At 36.7% G+C, this 23,680-nt stretch overlaps 1 protein-coding gene across 1 annotated transcript; it reads left to right on the top strand.

The window, feature by feature from the left end:
- The first annotated feature begins 951 nt into the window (after nucleotides 1-951).
- On the top strand, nucleotides 952-20,094 carry PLRG1 (pleiotropic regulator 1). Its single transcript, XM_070948682.1, has 15 exons — nucleotides 952-1,050; nucleotides 2,271-2,377; nucleotides 3,317-3,456; nucleotides 4,354-4,407; nucleotides 5,810-5,903; nucleotides 7,730-7,820; nucleotides 7,971-8,072; nucleotides 9,771-9,863; nucleotides 10,180-10,329; nucleotides 10,419-10,520; nucleotides 11,124-11,226; nucleotides 12,158-12,266; nucleotides 13,803-13,942; nucleotides 15,243-15,436; nucleotides 16,463-20,094. Exons 1-15 carry the CDS (start codon nucleotides 1,042-1,044, stop codon nucleotides 16,520-16,522), a joined length of 1,548 nt encoding a protein of 515 aa, XP_070804783.1. The 5' UTR covers nucleotides 952-1,041; the 3' UTR covers nucleotides 16,523-20,094.
- The last annotated feature ends 3,586 nt before the right edge of the window (nucleotides 20,095-23,680 follow it).

Genomic DNA, 23,680 nt, shown 5'->3' with positions numbered 1-23,680 from the left:
AATTTAGCCTACAGAAGTATGCTAGTTTTCCATTTCTTTAATAGCACCGAAACTACACTGCCCAAAAAAAAATAAAGGGAACACAAGCAGAAGACATCCGAGATCTGAATGAATGAAATAGCCTTATTAAATACTTCGTTCGTTACATACAGTAGTTTATACACTGCTCAAACAACTAAAGGGAACACAAAACTACTGTATGTAACGAACAAAGTATTTAATAAGACTGTTTCATTCATTCAGATCTCGGATGTCTTCTGCTTGTGTTCCCTTTATTTTTTTTGGGCAGTGTAGTTTTGACAAACCCTTTTTTTGGGTTTGAAAGAAAACTTAAAATTTAGAATTTTCTGGTTCAGAGTCTTCCAAACTGTTGATTTTTTTTAATCAAATCCGGAACTTGGGAGAGACAGAGCAGGAACGAAAAGTCGGCAGTTCGAATCCCTAGTATAGGTCTCGTGCGTGAGCGGGGAAGAGGTTGGACTAGATGACCTCCAAGGTCCCTTCCAACTCTGTTACGTTGGGATCTTGCGATCCGCTCTTCTCAGTTTTGTAAAAGTCGATCAACCGGATTTCAAGAGTGCTAAAAACTTGCACTCCTCCTCCTCCACGAAGGGACCTTGGGAGTAGTAGATCTCACACATTTGAAGTGTTAATATAAGAATTTTATCGTATATTATTGTTTTTTAATTATTATTTTTTTATTGAACATCGTATATTATTTATTTATAGCTCTTCCACGGCTGATTCTGTTGGTAAGAAGATTCCTCCCCAGCCGGCTGAAATTCTGACTCTAACTTCGCATCTACTGCCCCGCCCCCCCGCGCCCCGCTCCGCCATCACGAGTCTATTTGCGCCGCCAATCAAGACGGCGAGCTTCTGCGCATGCTCCAGGGTGCGAGCAGGAAACGTCACTTCCGTCGCGCCGTTGACCGTTATCGGAAGCGCCTGTTGGTAACAGACCTGGTTGTGGTGGTGTAGTTTCCGTTGAGGGGAGGAATCCGTTGCCGAAAACGGGCGGCTTTACCGAAGCCGGCTGCCATCATGGTGGAGGTAAGAAAGAAAGAGCGCTTTCCCTTCCGACCCTTTGGACGCGTTCAGGGCTTTATTCGAAAGGAAATGAGTGACGGGCCCCTCGGTCTTTCCCGCTGGGGCTGTGTTCACCCAGCACCTTAGCCCAGGGGTGGGCAACTGTGGCCCTTTTACAACCTGTGGACTTCAACTCCCAGAATTCCTGAGACAGCCAAGCTGGCTCAGGAATTCTGGGAGTTGAAGTCCACAGGTCATAAAGGGGCCATATTTGCCCACCCCTGGCTTAGCCCTCCAAACCAGGGTGGGTCTCCAACCTTGGCAACTTTAAGCCTGGCGGACTTCAACTCCCAGAATTCCCCAGCCAGCAAAGCCTTGAGATATTGTCAGATAAATAAATAGCTGGACGTTTACTTCAGGGGTGGGTTCTAATTTTTTTTTGCTACCGGTTCTGTGGGCGTGGCTTGATGGTCATGTGACAATTCTTTAGGATTTAGCAGCGGTACTGGTCTACCAGGCTTTTAACTGCTTGCAGAGCTGTACCGGTCTACCCATTTGTTTTTGGAGGCACTGAGCTACTCATGTATTTTTGCAGACACTGGTCTACTTTTAACACTGATCAGCTGCAGGGCGGCCCTTTGAACCCCCCAGCAAGAGTTTAAACTGTTTTTTTTCCCTCTAGCCATCAGCTGGGACTCAGGAGGCAGCAATAGTTTGGGGGTGGGGCCAAATAAAAGGTAAGAATAACGCGGGAGGACGGGGGGGGCAGAACCGGTTCGGTGATGTCGTATCGTCACCGCTACCGGCTCAGTGGAACCGGGAGGAACCCACCACTGGTTTACTTCCATATAAATTGTACAATAGTAAGGGGGAGATTTCTTGTGACATATTGATCTTTAGAGCAAGAAGGAATGGCTACCTTTGGTTTTATTCCATAAAAAGTAAAACATAATGATTCTTTTGTTGAGTGATTAATGTAGTGGTTCCTTCTGTCCTGAAGGTTACATTCTGTTGTGCTTTGAAGGAGGTAGGAAAAGTTTTATGTGGTTTCTTTTTCAAATCCCAGTGAGGTCAGTTGTTCATTTTCTTTGCTCATTGGCACATAAAGAGAAATTATGGTTATCTACCGGTAGTAATTGAATCCGAGACCAGAGGCTTAGTCTTCTGAATTTTTGGAGTCCGGCTGGAGCCCATCCTCAAGGAATTTCTAACAACAGTGTGTGCTTTTTTTTTTCCTTTTTTAGGAAGTGCAGAAGCACTCCGTCCACACTCTTGTATTCAGGTCTTTAAAGAGGACCCATGATATGTTTGTGGCTGACAACGCAAAGCCTGTATTATTAGATGAAAGGAGGTAAGAAATAGAACTAGTCATGAAGTGAAAAATAGGGTTTGTTTTGAACCCAGAATAAACACATTGTGCTTTAAAAGTTCTGCCAAATGGTATCATATAGGTTGTGGTTCAGCAGAATCAAATTCAAAACATTTGTTCTAGGTTTCAGCTGAAACAAAATTTGGGATTTTTTAATATGATGAATAGGGAAGACTAGTGTGCATCTCTCTTGCAACCCCCATGTGGTTTGTATAATGATCTTCTGAGTACTTTCCTTTCCCTACCTGCCCTACTATGAGTGATTTCAAATGCAGCATATCTAACTGACTTGACCTCCTCCATCTATCCAATTTATTCATTTTATTTTTAAATTTCTATACTGCCCTTCTCCCTGAGGACTCAGGGCTGTGAACAGCCAAGTAAAATCATAAACTACAAACATTAAAATACAATTAAAAAGATATATATAAATTTGGCCCCATGATTAAAAACAATAACAAACAATTAAAAACATTTTAAAAAGTGTTAGGCCAGCCCGGCTTGCTGGAAAAAAGAAAGTTTTAAGGGCAATGTCCCCCCCTCCCCCCAAATATTTCCTTATGCCATATTTGAAGCCAAGGCAGTCAGCAGATAGGAAAGGAAAGGAAAGCTGTCTGAAGACCGAGTGGGACAGTAGCAGCTAGGTCTCCCGCTTCCCCCCACCTCTGCTGATCTTTCCAATGCTTCCCTTTCCTTGCCTCACTTTAGCTTTTACCAGTGGCATTGTTCATAGCTTGTATCCTGAAGTCTTGAATCAGTCCAGTATTCAGAGCTATATACCATGGAAAAATGGAATGATTCCCCTTAATGCGGTTAAATAAACTTCAAGTTATTGTATGTTAAATAATCCAAATTGATATGTTATTATAGTAAAACATATGTAAAAAAAAAAAAGATGTAATAAAGTATGTTTTTGTGCAGCCACAAAGTTAAGATGGCAGTTAAACTCCGTACAGAGTATGGCTCTGTGCTACACATGCCTGTATTGAAAGAATGTGTTCGAGAGAAGGGTTCCCATGGTGTAGAGTCCTATGGACACAAGCAGTATCTCCAAAATCCAGGTTGGTGACCGTTACATGTGTGCAAGTGTGTAGGTGATGGATACAGATATGGCTTTAATAATCCTGAACCCGTGTTCAAGAAACACCTTTGGTCACTATCAGATGATAGTAATTGTAGAGATGCTTAGGATTGTTTTTATTGGATTTGTGTCTCACTTTTCAAGAGAGGGTTGCCTGCTGGCTGAAGAACAGTGAATTGTAACTGCCTGAAGACTTGTCATTGACTTGACTTGACTTTAAGGCAGAGATAATTAAATATAGATCAGAATGTAATAATAGATGTCTAGATATTTTAAAATACATTGGCAGAGTATCTGATTATTGGCTATGTAGAAAATTGTAATAACTAAAAAAGTTTTCAAACCCCAAGTTAAATAAATGAAAAAGAAAACTGAGTTAATTTCTATTTTCAGAACATGAGTTTAGTTCCACTACTAATCACAAGTGGCTAGGATGAGTTTTTGTGGGTAGAGAGAGATTCTTTGTGAATTCTTAACTTGTGTCCATTTGTTCAAACAATTATTTTTCTTCTGAATTCAGTCAATGATCTTGAAATTCTAGTCAAAATAAAGTAGATCCTACAGGGTGAAGTCCACATGTGCCTGATTAAAAGAAAAAAGTATCATTTCAAATATGAAGACTTCTTGAACCTCCAGATATTGTTCAGAATATGTTTAGCATCTTTGCTAAACTCCCCCTGAGCTTTTCAGATATTCAAATACCTTTTTACATACATATACACGTTCATATGCATAAAATATATGCATGATTTTGTACATTAATTGTTCAGTAGAAATTCAAATGATTGCAGTTTAAAATCATGATAGGAATTGTATAATCATTAAATGATTGTTTTTACTCTTCTATAAATGACTTAATACATCTCTTAATGTTTAGGAGACGATAATGATTATTTGATAACAGGAACACATCCATATCCTCCTGGACCTGGTGAGTAAGCATACTGCCAAATACAATTATATTTAGGTTGAATTCTGTTGTATTCTAGAACAGGATCTTTGGGTCTCCCCTCAACTTTGTCTTCTTCAGGCTAAAGACACCCAGTTTCTGAAGTATTTCTAAGATTGAGCCTGTAAGCCACTCACCATCTTGCTGTTCTTCTCTGTATTCTTTTTAGCTGCTCAGCAATCTCATGGAAGAATTCACCCATTCTTAGACATTGAGACAAACAAACAGAATTGCTTCCTGCTTGGAATACTTTGAATTAAGATAGTTAGCAGGATGCCAGATATTTTTCAAACTTTTAAACTAGGAATATATTCTTTTTGTTTGCTTTATCTATTCAGCTTCCCAGTAGATATATACTGTTAAATTCTCTTGAATGTTCTATCTCTTTTTATATAGCTTCAAAAAAAATCTTACTCAAATTCATGTGTTATATACCGGGGGTTTTTTTGGACTATAAGAGGCACTGGAATATAAGACGCACCTTAGTTTTTGGGAAGGAAAATAAGAAAAAAGTTGATTGGGGGTGGATCGGCCTTCCGGAATACCTCCAATCAGCTGTTCCCAGAAGTGAACTTTAGCAACAGGTTCCTTGGTTGTGAGTTCTGTGCCTTGCTTTTTTTCCAGCCTATCAAATGGAGGTTTCAGAGGCTTTTTTCAGCCTCTCAAACGGACGTTTCAGAGGCTTTTTTTTCAGCCTCTCAAACAGAGATTTCAGAGGCTTTTTTCAGCCTCTCAAACTGAGGTTTTAGGGGCTTTTTTCAGCCTCTGAAGAGGCTAGACGGGGCTACATTCGGTGTATAAGACGCATCCAAATTTTTACCCTCTTTTGGGGGGGGAGGTGCGTCTTATACTCTGAAAAATACGGTACATTACGGATCACAACGTTCTTTAATCCAATTTTATTTTTTAATCTCTGCTTCCACTCACTGAATTTCCAAACTCCTACATGGAATTAATGTTTTAACTTCTTGTAAAATTACTGTGAAACTGGTCTTTTTTAAAATTTAAAAAAACTGATTATTTTTGCTGAGTTCTATGAAACTAAGCAGTTGAAATATCTGTGTGGCAGCATTAGCCCTATATCCAGAGACTGCAATGAATTAAAAGCGTTCAAAATTAAAAAGTAGTCTATTAAAAAGAATAATACTTGAAGTGGGCAATCTTTCAATATATATAACATGTCTGTTATCAGTTAAAAACTTCACATAGAATTCCCTTGATTTCCCTGATTCCACAATTGCTTGAAGAAGTGATCATTGTTCCTTTATGTATTGCAAAATGAAAAATGGTACTGTATTAAATATATAATTCATAACATAAATAAGCATTTAGTTGTTAATTTTATTGTTCTTGATTATATTCTTTCTTTTTTTAAAAAAAAAAGGAGTTGCTCTGACTGCAGACACTAAAATCCAAAGGATGCCTAGTGAATCAGCATCTCAATCACTAGCTGTGGCACTGCCTACTTCTCAATCCAAGTAATTATATTTTATTTATTAATCAGCTAAGAAAGCAAAATGGCATTTGAGATTCATTTGCAAAACACAGCGGTATTTGTCAAGTGGTATTTGTTCACTCATAATGGTGTGCTCTATTTGATTATGTTCTTTGTAATTAGCAGGGGGTTGGACTAGAAGACCTCCAAGGTCCCTTCCAACTGTTATTCTATTCTATTCTAATTGTTCAGCAAGACGTTGTTTACTGTTGATAATTTAAGGGGGGAAAAGTAAAATAGGAACTTACAGCAAACAGCAAAACAGAAGCAGTATGTAAATCGATATCTTTTCTGTTTCTGATGGCTTTTGTGTGGCATAAAGGATCTTTTGAGGAAAGCTGTTTTCTATAAGTGTCTAAAGATTTCTGTATGAGCCAGGACACAATCCATGAATAATATAATCCTAACAGGCTTTTGCTCAGTAATCATTTCAGTTTAATAGGACATACATTCAAGTATGCCTGTGTGGGATTGCTGTTAAGTAGGCAATCCTAAAAATACAAAGAAATAAATTGCAGTATAAATGACCTGATAATTAACTTCAGGTCTTCACTACATTATTGCTACATTAATACCGACCTTAAAAAGGAAGAGGAGCCATGCAAGGATAGATCTGTCTGGTCAAGTATTCTTTTCCACAATGGCCAGCCAGAAAGGCATGCAAGTAAGATGGGTGCAATTTGCTTACTTAGTCTTCTATGCTGTCTCATTCTAATGTCTCTGGCAAAATGCGCTACAGTTACAGTGATATCCTGTTTTTAAAAAATCCAAAATAATCTATCACAGGATCAGATAAATCAGTTACTCAGTCACAGTACAGTATAACTTTATTCCTTGAAGACTTTAGAGAAGAGCAAAGGTTTATTTTAATACCATTTCTGAATATTATTAGAGAAGGAGCCATACGGCTATTCTAGGAGGAAGCCATATCCAGAAGACTGCCCTTTCTGCTAATTCTTGATAGTGTCAGAGTTCCAAGTAACATCCCCCCCACGAAATCAAACTCCGAGGCTTGAAGTTCCTCAAAGCTAATTTTTATTAGAGATGTCATATTGGCACATCTGGGAAAACCCGAATCTGAAAGTTTCTGGGTTTTCCTTACCCAAAAGAAAGTTCAAGTCCTTGCCCTTCACCCACACGTCCACCACGTGAACCAATCCAGTACCCTGGGATCCCTGTATCTTCCAGAACAGAAGATACCTCCTCATTCTTCTCAGCACAGCTGCAGGGCACAATGACCTTGACTTTCTAGAAAGAATTTTATTTTGACTACATATCCTCTTCACTCTATACAATCCCCCTTCCCATTTTCCCACAGTAGAATTTGTGGCAGGCCTGAAGCCTCAAAGATAGAATGATGGCTTCCAGGTCTGACAGATAGACAGATTCCAGTCAGAGTAAATGGTCTTATCAACGGGACAGCAATAGCATCTTTTTATTCTTATCTCCAGCAATCCTTTTGGACATACACTCTTCCATTAGCAACAGAGCTTATAAACTATGCTTGCCTCAATGAATGTGCATGTATGACATATTTCTTTCTTTGGTATTATGATAAGCACTGATATAAGGTGAAAATTAGTAAGTCTAAGGCTCATGAAATACTATGGAATCTAATAGTTATGATTAAAATGTTGCTACTTATTACCAGTTTAGCTGGATTGTGATCTGAACATATTTGTTCGTTCTGCACTAGCATGATGATATTCCACAGATTTTCTCGAATAGGTGTATTATCAGTTTTATGCAGAATCAGCAGTCTATTCGTTCTGGAGGTAATAAACCCTCATCATTTTTTTCTCATTTCAGAATAGAATCAAATAGAACTGCTGCTAGTGTAGGTGATATATATAGACATGCTGGGATTTCTGAGCGTTCACAGCCTCCAGGTTTGACTATGGTAAGTTTCACTTCTCATGTAAAAACCAGATTATATTTAGTCTTCTAATGAGCTCGAAAGAGCATAGAATTTTTGTGACAGAATTATAGGCCCATGAGAAAGTAGTCCAAAGAAGAAAAATATATGATGTCATGTTTGTTCAATTTATAGGCTATGATGGAAGCTGGTGGGAATAAAAATTCTGCATTGATGGCAAAAAAGGCTCCAACAATGCCAAAACCACAGTGGCATCCACCATGGAAGCTATACAGAGTAAGTAGTAAATATATTAGAAGTATTTATTGCCGGATAAATAGTTTGTTAAATATTGGACTAGTTTAGATGGGAGTTACAAAATCATATGCTGAAGTTATTAGAAGAATAAGCCTATTCTGATCTTGAGTTCAGTTACTATCAGTCCTACTTCAGTATGTTTCAGGTAAATTGGAAACATCTATTAATAAATTAACTGCATTCTGATTAAAGTTTATTGACTGAATCAAGGTCATATCACATTTTTATCCTGTCTTGTTTCAGTAAATCATAACTGAATTACAATTAAAAAATTGAAATGATGTTTCTAATCACTACAAAGTAGCAGAAAAGATAGCAAAATCAGCTTGATATAGAATCTAATTCCAACTAATTTTTTTTTTTTTTAATTTGATTTATATGCCGCCCTTCTCCGGAGACTCAGGGCGGCTTACAGTGCGTTAAGCAATAGCCTTCATACTTTTGTATATTTATACAAAGTCAGCTTATTGCCCCCACAACTGGGTCCTCATTTCACCTACCTTTGAAAGGATGGAAGGCTGAGTCAACCTTGAGCCTGGCAAGATTCGATCTTACTTTAATTGCAGACAGCTGATGTTAAATTACAGAGCTCTGTCTGTTGAGCTATCCAGGCTCAGTATTTTAATTTTAGTTCAGATAGCTTGGTCTTGCATGGAATACTATTGGCAGAACTGTCAGAGTGAGTGGAACTAATTTTTTTAAACTCCCATCCTTCAGAACTTCATGGAAACATACTGTATGTAGAGCCCCTTAGAAGCATCTAGCTCATTACACATATGTACACAGTGCACATGTGCACATATGACTTATTTATTGCCTCCCACATTAGTTAACTAGTTACTTTTACAAAATGGTGTGACAACCATAGTAGGCAAGGCAACACATTCTTAAATACAGTTCAAACAAGATTAACACAAGTTCACTTTAAAATTGAAGAAAGATACGGACAATTTATCTTTATACCATCAAGGAGGAAACTTAAAAAGATTAAAATGATGGAATTTGGGGGAGGGGCACAGCTCCAAACAGAAATTTAACTAATATAATACTGACCCTTTTAATGTAGCTCTATGGATTATATAGACAAAAGGTGTTGCAAAGGAATTTGCCCTAGAAGGCAGCAACAAAAATAATTTTATTTCAAATAAAATTTGAATTTAACATAGTCTACAAATTCATGGTCATGGATGGATCTGCTGTGGTGGCGCCGTGTAGGCGCTCCGGTGGCTCAGTAGTTAGAATGCAGTATTGCAGGAATTCGATCCTGATTGGTTCAAAATTGACTCATCCTTTCATCCTTCTAAGGTTGATAAAATGAGGATCCAGATTGTTGGGGAAAATATGCTGACATTGTAAACTGCCCAGAGAGTGCTGTAAAAAGTGATATATAAGTCTTATTGCTATTGCTATTTGCACATAACGATAATCCTAATTTAGTGCAGAACTGGGCAACCTGCATCCTATGGGTTTTGCAATTTCCTTTGGAACCCCTTAATCATTATTCATTGAAAATTGTCAACATTACAGTTACTGGTAAATTTGAAGCCAAATGACCAAACAGACTTTTTGTTATGTAACTGCTTTAAGCTGTCAGGATTGATATGTTAGTTTTGGAAGACATTTCCAAAACATTCCATATTTTATCTAAATTGATAAATTATCCTGTAACTTTTGCAGGTTATCAGTGGACATTTGGGATGGGTGAGATGTATTGCAGTTGAACCAGGGAATCAGTGGTTTGTTACTGGCTCTGCTGACAGGACCATAAAGGTGAGATATTGACTTAATTGTGGTCCAGTACTTTTTTATTATTATTTTGCTAATATATTTCATAATAGTGCTTTAGTAATATCCACTTCATTATATTTTATTATCTTCTATCTTTGCCTATAGGCCAAATTGTTTAAGTGTATTAGGACTTCCAAATTGGGATTGGTATAATAAACTATTGTTTCAGTCTTTCTACCATCCTGAAGGAATGTATTTTGTATTCCAGTAAGATCTTTGAGATGTTGCTCAATTAGAATAACAGACATTTGTGTGTTTTATTTCAAAGCACACCAAAGATGTATTTTTCTCATTACAGATTTGGGATCTTGCAAGTGGCAAATTAAAACTGTCTTTAACAGGACATATTAGTACAGTTCGAGGTGTAATAGTCAGTGGAAGAAGTCCTTATCTGTTCTCATGTGGGGAAGACAAACAGGTGAAATGTTGGGATCTTGAATATAATAAGGTAACTAAATAAACTTGAAACAGTTGAATCTTTCAGCAATGTAATGATGATAGAACATTCAGTACTGATGGTAATATGTTTACATCCAGGTTATTAGGCATTACCATGGCCATTTAAGCGCTGTGTATGGTTTGGATTTGCATCCAACAATAGATGTGCTTGTAACTTGTAGCAGAGATTCAACAGCACGTGTAAGTAAAGCCAAAATTTTTATATATTTTTTTTGAAAAAAAACTTGTTTGTCCCTGTGGAAACTAATGTGATTTTTTTTTTTATCATTAGCTATTTATACTCCCTTTTTAAAATCTTCAGATTCTATTAATTCCAGTCAATCAAATAAGAATGATATCTAAATATGGAAAGTGAGTTATCTGATGCATTTGTAACCCCAGCATCCCAGGATTGTGCCACTGAAATACTTTTGCAAAATAAATTTGGGGAGTACTGTTTAATACTTTTTTGTTTTAAGGATCGGGAGTAGAAATAAGAGAGGTCCCTGGGACTGCAAACTGTTGTAATCCATGCTTTATTCCTCAAAAATAAGCTGAGCAGTTTCAGTTCTGCTCCTTACAATAGCAAACCATGCCAGTGGCAGGAATGCTTGTGTGTTTCTGTTATTTTCCTACACAAATACTGTTCTTACTGTATGTTGGAGTTCATAAGTGATACTAAAGTCAGCAGGATCCTGAGTGATAACCTCATAATTATATACAAATGGTAACGTTTGTTTGATAAAGATTGTTTATAACCTTTGCATTGTTGTACTTAATTGTTCAAATTTATGATCTTATTAGATCTGGGATGTAAGAACAAAAGCTAGTGTGCATACATTGTCAGGACACACGAATGCTGTGGCAACAGTGAAGTGCCAAGCAGCAGAGCCACAGATTATCACAGGTATGATTAATGTTGCTTGTTAGAGTGGAACATAATTCAGTAAATTGGTCCTGTAGCCCAGTGGTCCCCAACCTTTTTATCGCCACGGCCCGCTGAGCGCGCGCAGGGGTGGGGGCATGGCCCAGGAGCTTTTGCGCACGGCCCATTGCGCACGGCCCAGGAGCTTTTGCGCACGGCCCAGGAGCCTTTGCGCTGCAGCGTTTATGTCCCCCGGCCGCTGCGCGGCCCGGTGCCAGGTACTCCACGGCCCGGCACCGGTCCGCGGACCGGGGGTTGGGGACCACTGCTGTAGCCAACTTGCATGCAGTTGCTTATGGTTGAATAAAATGCTTCCATTTGTTGCATTCGTAGTTTTCAATTATGTAAATGTTTTCAATAATTCTACATATAGCTAAGAACCTCTGGGTATAAACAAGTATAAATACCCAGAATTCCTTTAAAAATACATATTGAAAGCATGAGAATCTTGAATGCTTTTCAGAGTTGTTATTGGATTGCGGCTAATATTTATTCAGGCAAATAGATTTAAGTTTTGAAAAACTGTTTTACAAAGGAAGAGAAGGTCTTTCAGAAAATCATCTCTTTACTGCTTTGGCCATATGAATAAGGCCTACAAATGAACTAGAATATGTATCTGCAGCAGTTCAATTTGTGGCTCCTGGGACTTTCCCTGGAGCTATGGTAGAACAGAGCGGGTATTGTTCTGCCAAGGTCATAATTGTTGTCGACATACTGTATAATCTCTGTATTGCTGGAGCATGTAGTGGGATACCAGAAGCAATCCAGTATCTCTGCCACCTTTCTTATTTTAATAAGATACAAAGTAGCAAGAAGATTTTCAAGTGCAGGAGAAACAGAAACATTAAGGAAAAACAAAGTGTGGTCTAAGTATTTATCTATATTACTTCTTAAATTCATTTCTTCACTGCAGGAAGTCATGATACCACCATACGTCTTTGGGACTTGGTAGCAGGAAAAACACGAGTCACCTTAACAAATCACAAGAAATCCGTAAGAGCAGTTGTCTTGCATCCAAGACAGTAAGATTTTCCATGGTTTTTTTTTTTTTAAAAAAAAGGCTTTTAAAAAAGTAAATAAACTTTTTTTAGTATAGATAAATCAGATTACCAGTCATGAACTCAATACTGTGCTGCCTATTTAAGGCAATAATATGTTTAATTTCTCTAGCAGTTGTAACTATTAGAGCAATGTATTATTGCAGTGTCACAAACCTTCTGAGCTTTTGATCATTGCTTGAAATTTTCCTTCATCGAAGCCAGAGGGTTTTGTGCAAAAGTTGGTTCTGTATTACAGCATAACAAGATCAAAGTATATAAGATTAAAGCTGCAATCTTGTATAAATTTACTTAGATTGTGTTTCACTATAATTAGTGAGGAAGAGTTTAAATTTAGATTTAAATAGTTCATTTCTTTACACTGATGAAGGCAGTATGCCTTCTGCTGGCGTTGTTCCCCTTTTACATCTCAATAAGAGACTGAGAGTGGATAGATTTGCAAATTAAGCCATAGTGTGATTGCTTTCATTTAGACTTTACACCAATTTACTATGGCTTCTAAAATTATTAGAAAATACCTTCTAATATTCTGCTCACCAAATAGAATTATTTACTTGGGAAAAATGAATATTGGAAAATATCTTCTAATATTCTACTGACCAAATAGAGCTATGGTGGATTATTCCCATACAGTAAATCTTTGATTTTATTATCTTTAGTTGAATAAAGTACCAGGGGGCACATTGGCTCAGTGGTTAAAGATGCTGAGTTTGTCAGCTGGAAAGTTGACAGCCTGGGTTCGAGACCCAAGTGCTGTGCAACTGGGTGAGCTCCCATTCCTGCCCCAGATCCTGCCCACCTAGCAGTTCGAAAGCATGCAAATGTGAGTAGATTAATAGGTACCACTTTGGTGGGAAGGTAACAGTGTTCTGTGTGCCTTTGGCTTATAGCCAGGCTGGCAACATGACAATGGAAGATGTCTTCGGATAATGCTGGCTCCATCAGCTAGGAAATGGAGATGAGCACCATTCCTTAAAGTAGGACTGGATAGGGGAAACCTAGTTAAGTAATATAAAGTGGACAAAATTTATCTGTATGCTATATCTTTCTATGTATTATATAAAAACCTACCATTTTATACTGAATAAAGTAAACATCATACATTTTCCTTCCTATTTTATGTATATGTAACTTCCCATTTATATTTAACAATATTTGGCTTTAACAATCATCTTACTCCTCATTAATCAGTTACTCTGTTTTGAAGCAGGCAGTTCTACAGTGCTTAAATTACTGGGTGAAGAACGTAGGCTTTCTAGTTGCTGCTGAATGTCAAGTTCCATATAGTTTTTACTACTAATAATGTATATTGAGATCACTGGAAGTTGTAATTCAAAAATACCTGGAAAGCCATGTTTCTTTGCCATCAAAAATAATTCAGAGGAAATAATTTAACATTGAAACTGTAATAAACCCTGGTAACTTTAACAATCAGTAATTAAATATTGATTAATTAGACATCCAGTAATTTTTAAAATCTTAATATACATTTTCTTACAGGTACACATTTGCATCTGGATCGCCAGATAATATAAAACAGTGGAAATTCCCTGATGGAAATTTCATCCAAAACCTTTCTGGCCATAGTGCTATTATCAACACGTTGGCTGTGAACTCAGATGGAGTCCTGGTTTCTGGAGGTAAGTTAAAATTTGCATATGATTTGAAAACAAATTCTAATTTGCTATTATGCACTGTAAGACTCATGATACAGCACTGTCATTTCTATTCTAAAGCTCTGATTGTTTAGAACTTATTAGCAGACTTAATGATTAGCATGAACATCAGTGATGGAAGGATTTAATATGGGTTTCCAATTTATTTTGACCTTTCATTTTTGGAACGCTAACCTGTGACTATCCATAGGCTGTCAGACTATTGTACCCATCATGTCTAACCAGTAGCCGTGCTGTGACATTGAGAATCCACAAGTTTCCCATTTCTAGTTTAAAATGTCCTTGCTCAAGTTTCAACATCTTCTCTCCTGTAAGATTTTCCTGCACAAAGGCAAAAGTGAATATATTTACTTCAAATTTTGGTACTTGCTACAATCTGATGTGGGCAAGGAGATGAATCTGCCCAAAGCTAACAGCTGGGCTGTCCACCAGGGCTAGTGCATCATGTCAGTTTTTCAATTTTTTCCTTCTAAAGACAGCAATACACACTTATTTCAACAAATGTTTTCAAGGTAGTAATTTCATTTTTCAGCATCAGGCACTGCAAACTGCTTTAAAAATAGATTTGAGCATTTTACATTTGGTTCATTTGGGACTAGTTAATTAAAATAATTACAAGTACTAAACACCCAATGCTTAGTTATATTTTAATTTTAAAATTATTTTTGTATTCAAAGGAATATATATCTATCATATAGCCATGTTCTTGGGAGAGCTTTCAGTAAAAGCTAATTCAAGCTCATTTAAATATATATACCAGGAGAAATGGTAAAGCAAGTTTAGCCTAAAACATCACAGATAATATGAAGAGTTTCTACCTGGTGCCAGTATATTCGCACAGGAATTCTGGGAAGTTTTTTTTTCCTGGGCTTTCTAGTCCTCAGGTACGTTTGTTATGTTTAACTATAATTCCCATTAGGTATATAATCCAATACATACAAATGGCCAAGCCTAGGAGACTATTTGCAATATATATTAACTGCCAATAGCAAGCATTATTTTCCTATACATAGTATCAGTACAAGTTATAGGAAAATAAAATACTATATCTTGGTAGAGCACTTGTAATGTTTAAATTTTTCTAGAAGTCAATTCTAGTGAAATCAGAGGGGCACAGAAATGGATTGTTAATCTTATTACGTAGAAATGAATTGTGTAGATGCAAACAGATCTGGATTATGGTGGATGTAGTCAGTCTTCGGAATAACTCTGCTTTATACTTGAATTGTAACTTTGAATGAATATGCCAGTGTTTTATTTTCAGCTGACAATGGTACAATGCACCTTTGGGATTGGAGAACTGGGTACAACTTCCAAAGGGTGCATGCAGCTGTACAGCCTGGCTCTTTGGACAGTGAATCTGGAATATTTTCTTGTGCATTTGACCAATCTGAAAGCAGACTTCTTACAGCTGAAGCTGACAAAACTATAAAAGTCTACAAAGAAGATGAGTCTGCGGTATGTGGAATATTTTTTGATACCATTTTACAGCATAAAACTAGGTTAAAGATAGACTTAGTGCACATATTCTGAAATCTCAAAAGTATATTTAAGGTTAAACTGTTTTTAAATAAGGCTCACAAACAACATTTTACACAACTGGAAACATTCTTTTAAAAAAATAGGATTTATAAGTTGAGTTCAGTTGCTTGATAGAAACTTTCCAGTAACAGAATAAAATAAATGCTTTTGCATTCTGTTCTTCAGTTTCAGTAAAGTAACTTTGAGAACATTATGTCATCAGATATTTATTCAGTTTGGCTAACAAAATATGTGTTTATGATTGCATTTTAAAAACAGTGAATTACACTTTATAGAACAATTTTACATATATCTTACTCATAAGAAAGTTCAACTTAGTTTTGTGGAATTTATTTCCAAGTAAATTTATGATATTTCAACCTGCTTTCACATTTAGTATGGCAGCATGTTGTGATGTATAAAGGAAGATATATGAAAACAAACCAATTGGTTGAATTCTGGTAGTTCACAAATGACAAGAAATCACTCTTAGACTATTTAGCAAAATATCTGATTAATGAAAATAGTAAAATGGAGCACACACTTTCAAAAATAATTGTAATTCTTATGTTTCTTAATTGATGCTGTGGTTTATATGAAAGATTTCAATTGGACTTTTAAAATTCTTTCCCAAACTGTTAATCATGGATAACTTGAGATGAAATAGGAAATAAACCCATATGTGTTTTTTGTGTTTCCATACCAATAGTGTCTTTCTCTTCCCATTAAAATTTAAAAAGAAATGGAGAATATTGATACAATTCCTCCTCAGCTAGGGATTGATTGGGAAGTTAATACGAGTGACTGTTCTAAATAAGAAAGACCAAAGTAGTCTAAATTGACATATCATTTGGGATTGTATTCAGAAATTCCCTAGAGCCAATTTAAGGAAATATGTAACTGTAGCATATGCAAAATTAGAATTGGGCTAGAACTCTTTTTTTTCTCCTTTAATCTCTCCAGACTGAAGAAACTCATCCTGTTAGCTGGAAACCTGAAATCATCAAGAGAAAACGATTTTAATGAAACCAAACTTCCATTGATGTGCCATAATGCCAATCCTTTGTGACATAGCCGAAACACTGCTAAAGCCATTGCTTCAGTTTGCAGTCTTTACATTTTGTATTGCTTTCTTGTCCGAGTTTATTTTTTCTCTTCTTCTATAATACTTTCTTTTGGAATTTATTTTTTCTCTCAACCTAGAAAAATCAGCTGCAGCTATTATACATGTCTGAAGAAATCAGAGTACATTACATAGTAGACTGTTAACTGTAAACCATTAAATGTTTGCATGTCTTTCTGTGTGGATGGAAGGTTTTCTTTCTGCCTTCTTGATGAAAAAGTAATGTTTGAAATTTTGATGATTATTTTTTTTAAAAAAACCCTTATATACTACTCTCTCTTAGAACCCCAAATGGTAAAATTGTCAAAATTTTACCATTCGGAAAACAAAAGCCATTGTAGTAATGATTCACGTCCTTAATACAATGTGCTGCTTGTCAGGATGTAATCCAATACATTTCATTTCATTTCATTTCCCCTAAAATAGAAGATTTAACTGCAGTCTCATATATTGAATGTGCATCATTCTGCTTGAGTCACGGTTCTATTTTTGCCTATCCCATGTTGGAATCATCATTAAAATTTTATTGAAACAACCTTTTAAAAATAATTTGATGTTTGTCTCTTCCATTTTTACGTTCTTTATAAAAGCTTGAAAACAAAGTGAAGGTAATACATTGGAGAGGATATAGAATAAATTTCAGAAACAGGTACACTTTTCAGCTGAAATAAAATATACTTGTATATGGGTGGACTTTGCTTTAAATGTAGTGGCAAAGTGTTCCTTGTTTTGGTTTGCAGCCCTTCAAACAACATTGAATTTTGCTTCTGATAGCATGATCTCCCTAGCTTTTCAAAGAGTGAGAGGAAGTCCCTTAGGAAGGACTGAAAAAATCACTGCACATCTTTTTCTGTTTTGGATTTTGCTTACTGCTTCAAGGGTGTGTCTAATATAGATTGACATCTTTAGCTTTTTCTCCCCTCCATGTGAGTTGTAACGAAGACAAGTTAAATATAAATGATATAATGTGTTCACTTAAACTTTCTTAAAAATGTTCAAGGTATGTATTATATGTATGCTTGTATTCATTCACATGTAATGTCAGTAGCATGCTTGATATGTAAGGTACTGTTATTAGTGTAATTTCCATATAACACCTGAAGCTGTTAATGAGTAAGTTTTGATAAAAAAATATGCAATTGTTGTAGAAAGCTTTTGTTACAAAGATCATGTATGTTGCAAGTGTGTAATGATACATTTTTAAGTACCTTAAAAAATTGGAATAGTTATCACTTTTCCTTATACTCTGACTCAGGTTGGAGTTATTGTGAAGCTGTGATCCATTGCTTATATTTATACCAAGGTGATCAATTATATTTAATACCAGGTGGAACTACTTAGGAACTTATGTTGCAAGTTTTCGTTAAATGAAATGACTGCATTGCATCAATATTTTTAAATGTCAGCTACAGATTATAAACCTAAGTTAAGCATATCACAAGTATGTGACCTCCTTGTGTTAATAACTATTTTATTCCTCATACTAGAGAATTATGGGAGAAAAGAACTAAAAGTTTCACTTGTGCAATTGCAATTTGAGAAGAATCTCTGATAGAAACTTGCTTTTGGTCCATATATTTGCAGAAGAATGTTAAAAGCTATTTCCCTTATGTTTGATTCCTTGGGTCACATTCAAAGTGTTTCCATTTAAAAGCAATTGCTTAATATGTTGAGTACCTGATACTAACATTTTAATTGAAAATAGGGATATTCTGTTTGGAAAGACTTCATAACATTTGCTATTTGGCCAGGGTGCTCCGAAGCTTTGTCAAGTAAATCAGTATATTCTAGCGTTTCAGAAAGTAATCATGTCTTGTTTTTTTTTTTAATTGTGTGACAAACCAATGAGCTGGAGCCAATCTCAGGAACGATGCCCAGATCTTTATTCTATATCAATGGGAGCTTTCAATGTGATCCTTCAAGCGTAATCTTTCAGGAGCTCCAGGGAATAGCTACTCAGGCCAAATTCTAAACAGCCTCTTAAGTACTATCTTATTCTCCAGGAGCCATACATAGGATGGTTAAATGGGCAGGTATATAGAGTACTCCCTACCCCCAAAAAACCCCCAAAGATAGCTTCCACAAGGGTAAGCTAAAAAGCTAATCGCTGAAAGGATTTCATACTCCAACCTACTTGGATTTTACATAACCTTTGTTGAAGAGGTTTTAGAAATCATTGCTAATCATTAATTGCTAATAGATTTTTCCAAGATACTAAAACAATCCAGAGAAAATTAGGAACTGGATATAAGCTGAACAATGGTTACTTCAGTTGATATGAGACTACTCATCTTTATCTTAAGAAATACCAGAACTATTATAAATGTTGATTTGCACAATTGCAGGTGTAAGTAAAATGGTGATCATAGAAAATAATGTTATGACTAAATTACTTTTAGATATATATCATTTCTGGATGATAATCATGGAACCACATTGATGGAAAATATCCTATATTTACAATATTGAAATGTACTCAGTCTATACTGAGGTGGACAAAAAATCTTGTGCTCTAAATTCTCCTTAGCTCATAAGGATAAAACTGCTATTCGGGCAATTTATCAGGGCTATATTAAGTACTAGTAATGTTTGATTTTATAACAATTTTAAAAGCACAAAACGATCTTTTCACATTTATTTAAAGGAAAAAATACAGTTTCTGTTATATGTTTCATTTATTCTACCTTTATCATTATTGCCATTGGTAAAAGCAACAAGAGCTGCTCGTGTTGGACTGAGTCAACAACTTGAAAAAAGTCAGTTAAAGGGGATTTATTTATTTCCTTGGCTACGGCAAGACTCAAACAGTAGTCAAATTTATTTAGATTTGTGCATAAAAAAGTGTTTTTAAAACTATCTCTTCCACGTCAATGCAGGTAATTCATAAGTGTACCACTGAAATACTGGTGAGGCATGTTCCCCCCAAAAGAAACAAGGACTAAATGTACTTGACAGGAAATACAATAGGTTTCATACCATTCTATGTAATTTATCTCCAAGTAACGTGTATATTACTCTGCTATAATGAGAAACAATAGCAACTAAAATTAATGAGTGGATCTGTACTGCAGTGAATAGTATCTTCTAGATAAGAAATATTAGATGTTGTGATTATTCTTTTTCAGATTACGAGTTCCAAGTTGATTCATAAAGGTGGATCTCTCAAAATCAGGAAGTTTAGATCATGTTGAATTGAAAGAGATTGTATGATTCCTGTTAGCATACCTCAGAGTGTGATTAGAATTCAGTGTTTTCATATCCAATGGAATGGTCTATTCCAAATTTGTAGAAATACCCATTTTTGTCATCTGGTTGTTTTTGTTTCTAAAGTGTAGATAAATAGAAATGTAGGCTCTTGTAATTTAATTGCATTGTTTTTATTTTTAAGGAAATAAAAATAGAGTAAGGTTCTTGTATGTATGCTAGCATGCAATATAAATGTAGAATAAAGTTGCTACTATTTGTGAAAGAATGGACACAAAAGTATTTTTCTTAAACCCCTAATATTGGTCATGTTTGCAATTTCTGACAATAAATTTTTAATTAGAGTAGTATTTTGTTCCTATTGAGAACTCACTCCAAATAATTAACATTATTTGGGCAATCACATAGTGTATTGAAATTTTGGGGATATTCACATTAGACAAAATGAGACTCAATATTGCTTCTGCTAAGGTTTAAAATATTAGATCTCTTAGTTCTGCATAATAAAAGGCTTTCTCTGAACAGTCCATTCTGTGTGGAAAACTTATGCTGCTCATTTATTTATTAAATTTGTATGTCACTCATTTACTATTGAGTGACTCTAGGTGGCTTACACTATAAAAACAAGAATTTAAAACATTAAAATTAACAAGTTGGGTAAAACTAGGTAAGCATTACATGAACAGAATGCAGATGGGATTTTCCTAGTCCACTAGCCACCTCTGGGGTAGAATGCACTCAAAGGAGCCTTATGATGTGGAGTATGTTCTATTTATAGTAGACGTACAGTTATAGTGCTAATTATTCTTTAACTAATTAGTATTTTACATAGACTCCTGTTCTTTGATAGTGTTATTTTGCAAACTATCCTCAAACCCAAATCATATTTCAGGAACATGTACATCTAGACACATATGCAGAACAAAAGATGAATAAACACACCGGTTAGATCCTTTTAAAAAAACAATATATAGATAAAAATGTAAAATAGCAATCAAACACACTGCAAAACAAACTCAGAAGGAGTCCCATTCAACTGACACTAAATGCCTGGATGAAGGACTTAAGGACTTTCATACAGGCAAGTTGGGTCCTGTTGCATGTGTGGCAGGGAAGGGATCACTCCAGAGAGCAAGGAAATTAATTAAATTAAAAAATTAAACACGAACATAAATGTCAAGGGTAGTACTTAGGTCAGAAAAAATATTTATCTCTACATTTGTCAAGCACAAACAACTAGAACCACTTGTGGATGGCCCCAAGAGATACTTTTATTTTTGATCACCTATACCCCTCCTAGAATAGCCTCTGGTGAGATAGGCAGCAAATAAATTTAACAAATAAATATATATATTGCAAGAATTTTGCCAGATATATACCTAAGGGTTTGATCTCAGACATTTTCTCCTTAGATGGAATATCTCTTAACTTTCCATGGTAGGGGCCCCTCCCCTTCAACCGGTGATTCCACCACAACATTCTTCCTAGCATATTCCAGCAAGTGCATGGTCCACTTTTCAGATCATTGAGCGCCACTGGGCGTGGTCAGCTGTGTCTCCAGGGTGCAGGCCTGCGGCTTGCATATCTTTGTTGATGGTGTCTTGCCATCTCTGTTTTGGGCACCCGCAAGGTCACTGGCCATTGACTTCTAGTTGGTAGGCAGTCTTGGCAACGGTGGAAGGTGCTGCTCTCAGGACATGTCCATACCAGAGCAGCCGGCCTTCTCTCATCTTCTCTATAATTGGTGCCTCACCAAAATGTTGAATGGTGTCGTTTGTGATGTGGTCAAGAAGGGAGATGCCCGATATCCAATGGAGCATTCGCATTTCCATGGCATGGAGATAGCTTTCGGTCCCACCACAGTATTATACTATATACATTAATTCATGATTGTTCTGTCCCCCTTCCTCACACAGGCAAAGGTAATACCAAGCACGCCTGCCAATATTTTATTAAGTAAACAGATTAGAATTCTTGGCAGACCAAGGTTTTGGCAGCAAACTGCCGAATGCCTGCCAAGACCGTTTTCACTCTCATATAGCAGAAGAGGACTTATCTTCAGTCCGTTCCAGGAGCAACAAATTATCCATGAGACAAGAGTTTAGTCAATGTTCAGTCCAAAATATATCCAAGCCGAATTTCAGAGATCACGATGTGACTTTCAGGGTTTAACTTTGTCCGTCACAAAGCCTGAAGAGCAATCCCACCCACTTTTATTCCTGGTGGGGCATGGCTCTGTGACTCAGCTCAATCTCTGGCCCTCCCATGCCTCTTCCGTTGCTGCGCACGCTTCTCCCTCCAACGCTGCCTGGGCTCAAGCCAGGATTCATCATCCTCGCTCCCTATCAATTGGTGCTCTGATATGCCTTCTTCTTGGCACATCCCAGGCTGTTCCTCCTGGCCTTCAGATGGAACCTGAGGCATTGCCAGAAAAGAGGGTCCTGGAGAGGAAGGCCTTGTCAGTTCCTCTCCATCACCTTCTGAGTCCTCTTCCTCTGTTAGGACAGGCTCCGGAGTTGGTGTCACAACACTGATATACGCACAAACTGATAAAATAGTAAGGATGACTAATGGCCTATTGAAACAGGAATGGCTTGCCCCACATCTGATTCTGATCTGCATGGAGATGCTTTATAATCTTGCAGTCTACATGATCCCATGCACAAATCATTTCTAATAAGCTGTGATGGTGTCTGATGCTGAAAGCTAAAACTGACCCTATGATGAAATGCATTAGGAGTGCTACCCGCCTTCTTTACAAAGAGGTTACTTTAGAGTAACATTTGTTTCTGAGCTGCAAACATACATTTCTGATCAGTTTTAAATTGTCAGCCTAGTAGGCGCTCTGTGGTTCTGTTCATGAATCTTGTATTGAAACAGTTTTATATGGTCTTTATATGGAACAGCATATTTTTCCAATGTTCTTTTACAGGGGAAAACACAAGACAATTATAATTCATCTGTTTAAGAAGTTTAGGCATTTGAAAATAAAGACTAGCAGAATACTTTTCGTTTAGTTATTTGCAACACAAGGTATTTCTTTCAAAATTCAGTTTTTGCTAGTTGTTAGAATATGTCTAGGTCTGTGATGGCAAACCTATGGCACGCGTGCCACCTGTGGCGTCCTTTCTGTGGGCACATATGCCGTCGCCCCAGCTCAGCTCCACTGCTCATGAGCATGCACCTCCTGCTGGCCAGATGGTTTTTGGGTCTCTGCCACGCATGCGTGGAGGGTGGGGTACATGCGGGAAATGCACATGCATGCGTGGGGGGCAGGGCACACGGGTGTGCACATGCGCAGGGGTGGGCATGGGCATTGCATTATGGCTGTAGGTGTACACGCACTTTCGGCACTCAGTGCCAAAAAGGTTAGCCATCACTGGTCTAGGTTATGGCAAAAATGACTCAATTCTCCAAGGGACATTGTCTCATTAGATATGACGTAATGACTAGACTTATGCTTTAGAGATCACAGCTAGCTTTCTGTCCTGAGAAAAAAAACATTTTTTTTTCAAGTAGGAAGGCTGTTGAGCAGGGTTTCACAGAGTCTCACATGCAGAAGAAATATACAGTCCAAACTATGACTGTATAAGTCTGCATTTATATGTTTCTTTGGAAGTATGTCTTCTTGAATTAAACTGAGTTTAAATATAAACAAATACATAAAAGACATATAGTTTATATATGGTGCTATTGAGATGAGGATGAGAATTTAAATGTAGATGTGACCGACTCCAGTGACTCCACATGGCACACAATTAAAAAACAAAAATATAAAGAGAAAATCTGATGCATTTGAACAATTAAATTCTATAGAATTTTTAACTTTATTATTTCTATCTTGGTTTTAACTG

The sequence above is a fragment of the Pituophis catenifer genome, unplaced genomic scaffold (genome assembly GCF_029215685.1).
Source record: "Pituophis catenifer annectens isolate HBS135680 unplaced genomic scaffold, rPitCat1.0.hap2 SCAF_8, whole genome shotgun sequence".
In the NCBI taxonomy this organism is placed as follows: domain Eukaryota; kingdom Metazoa; phylum Chordata; class Lepidosauria; order Squamata; family Colubridae; genus Pituophis; species Pituophis catenifer.
Note: the sequence above shows the minus strand (reverse complement) of the source record. Positions and strands in the feature narration are given on the sequence as shown.

Coding starts and splice junctions, on each gene's coding strand:
- PLRG1 (XM_070948682.1), top strand. Junction 3,457..4,353: donor GCAGTATCTCCAAAATCCAG/GTTGGTGACCGT, acceptor CTTAATGTTTAG/GAGACGATAATGATTATTTG. Junction 15,437..16,462: donor ACAAAGAAGATGAGTCTGCG/GTATGTGGAATA, acceptor TAATCTCTCCAG/ACTGAAGAAACTCATCCTGT.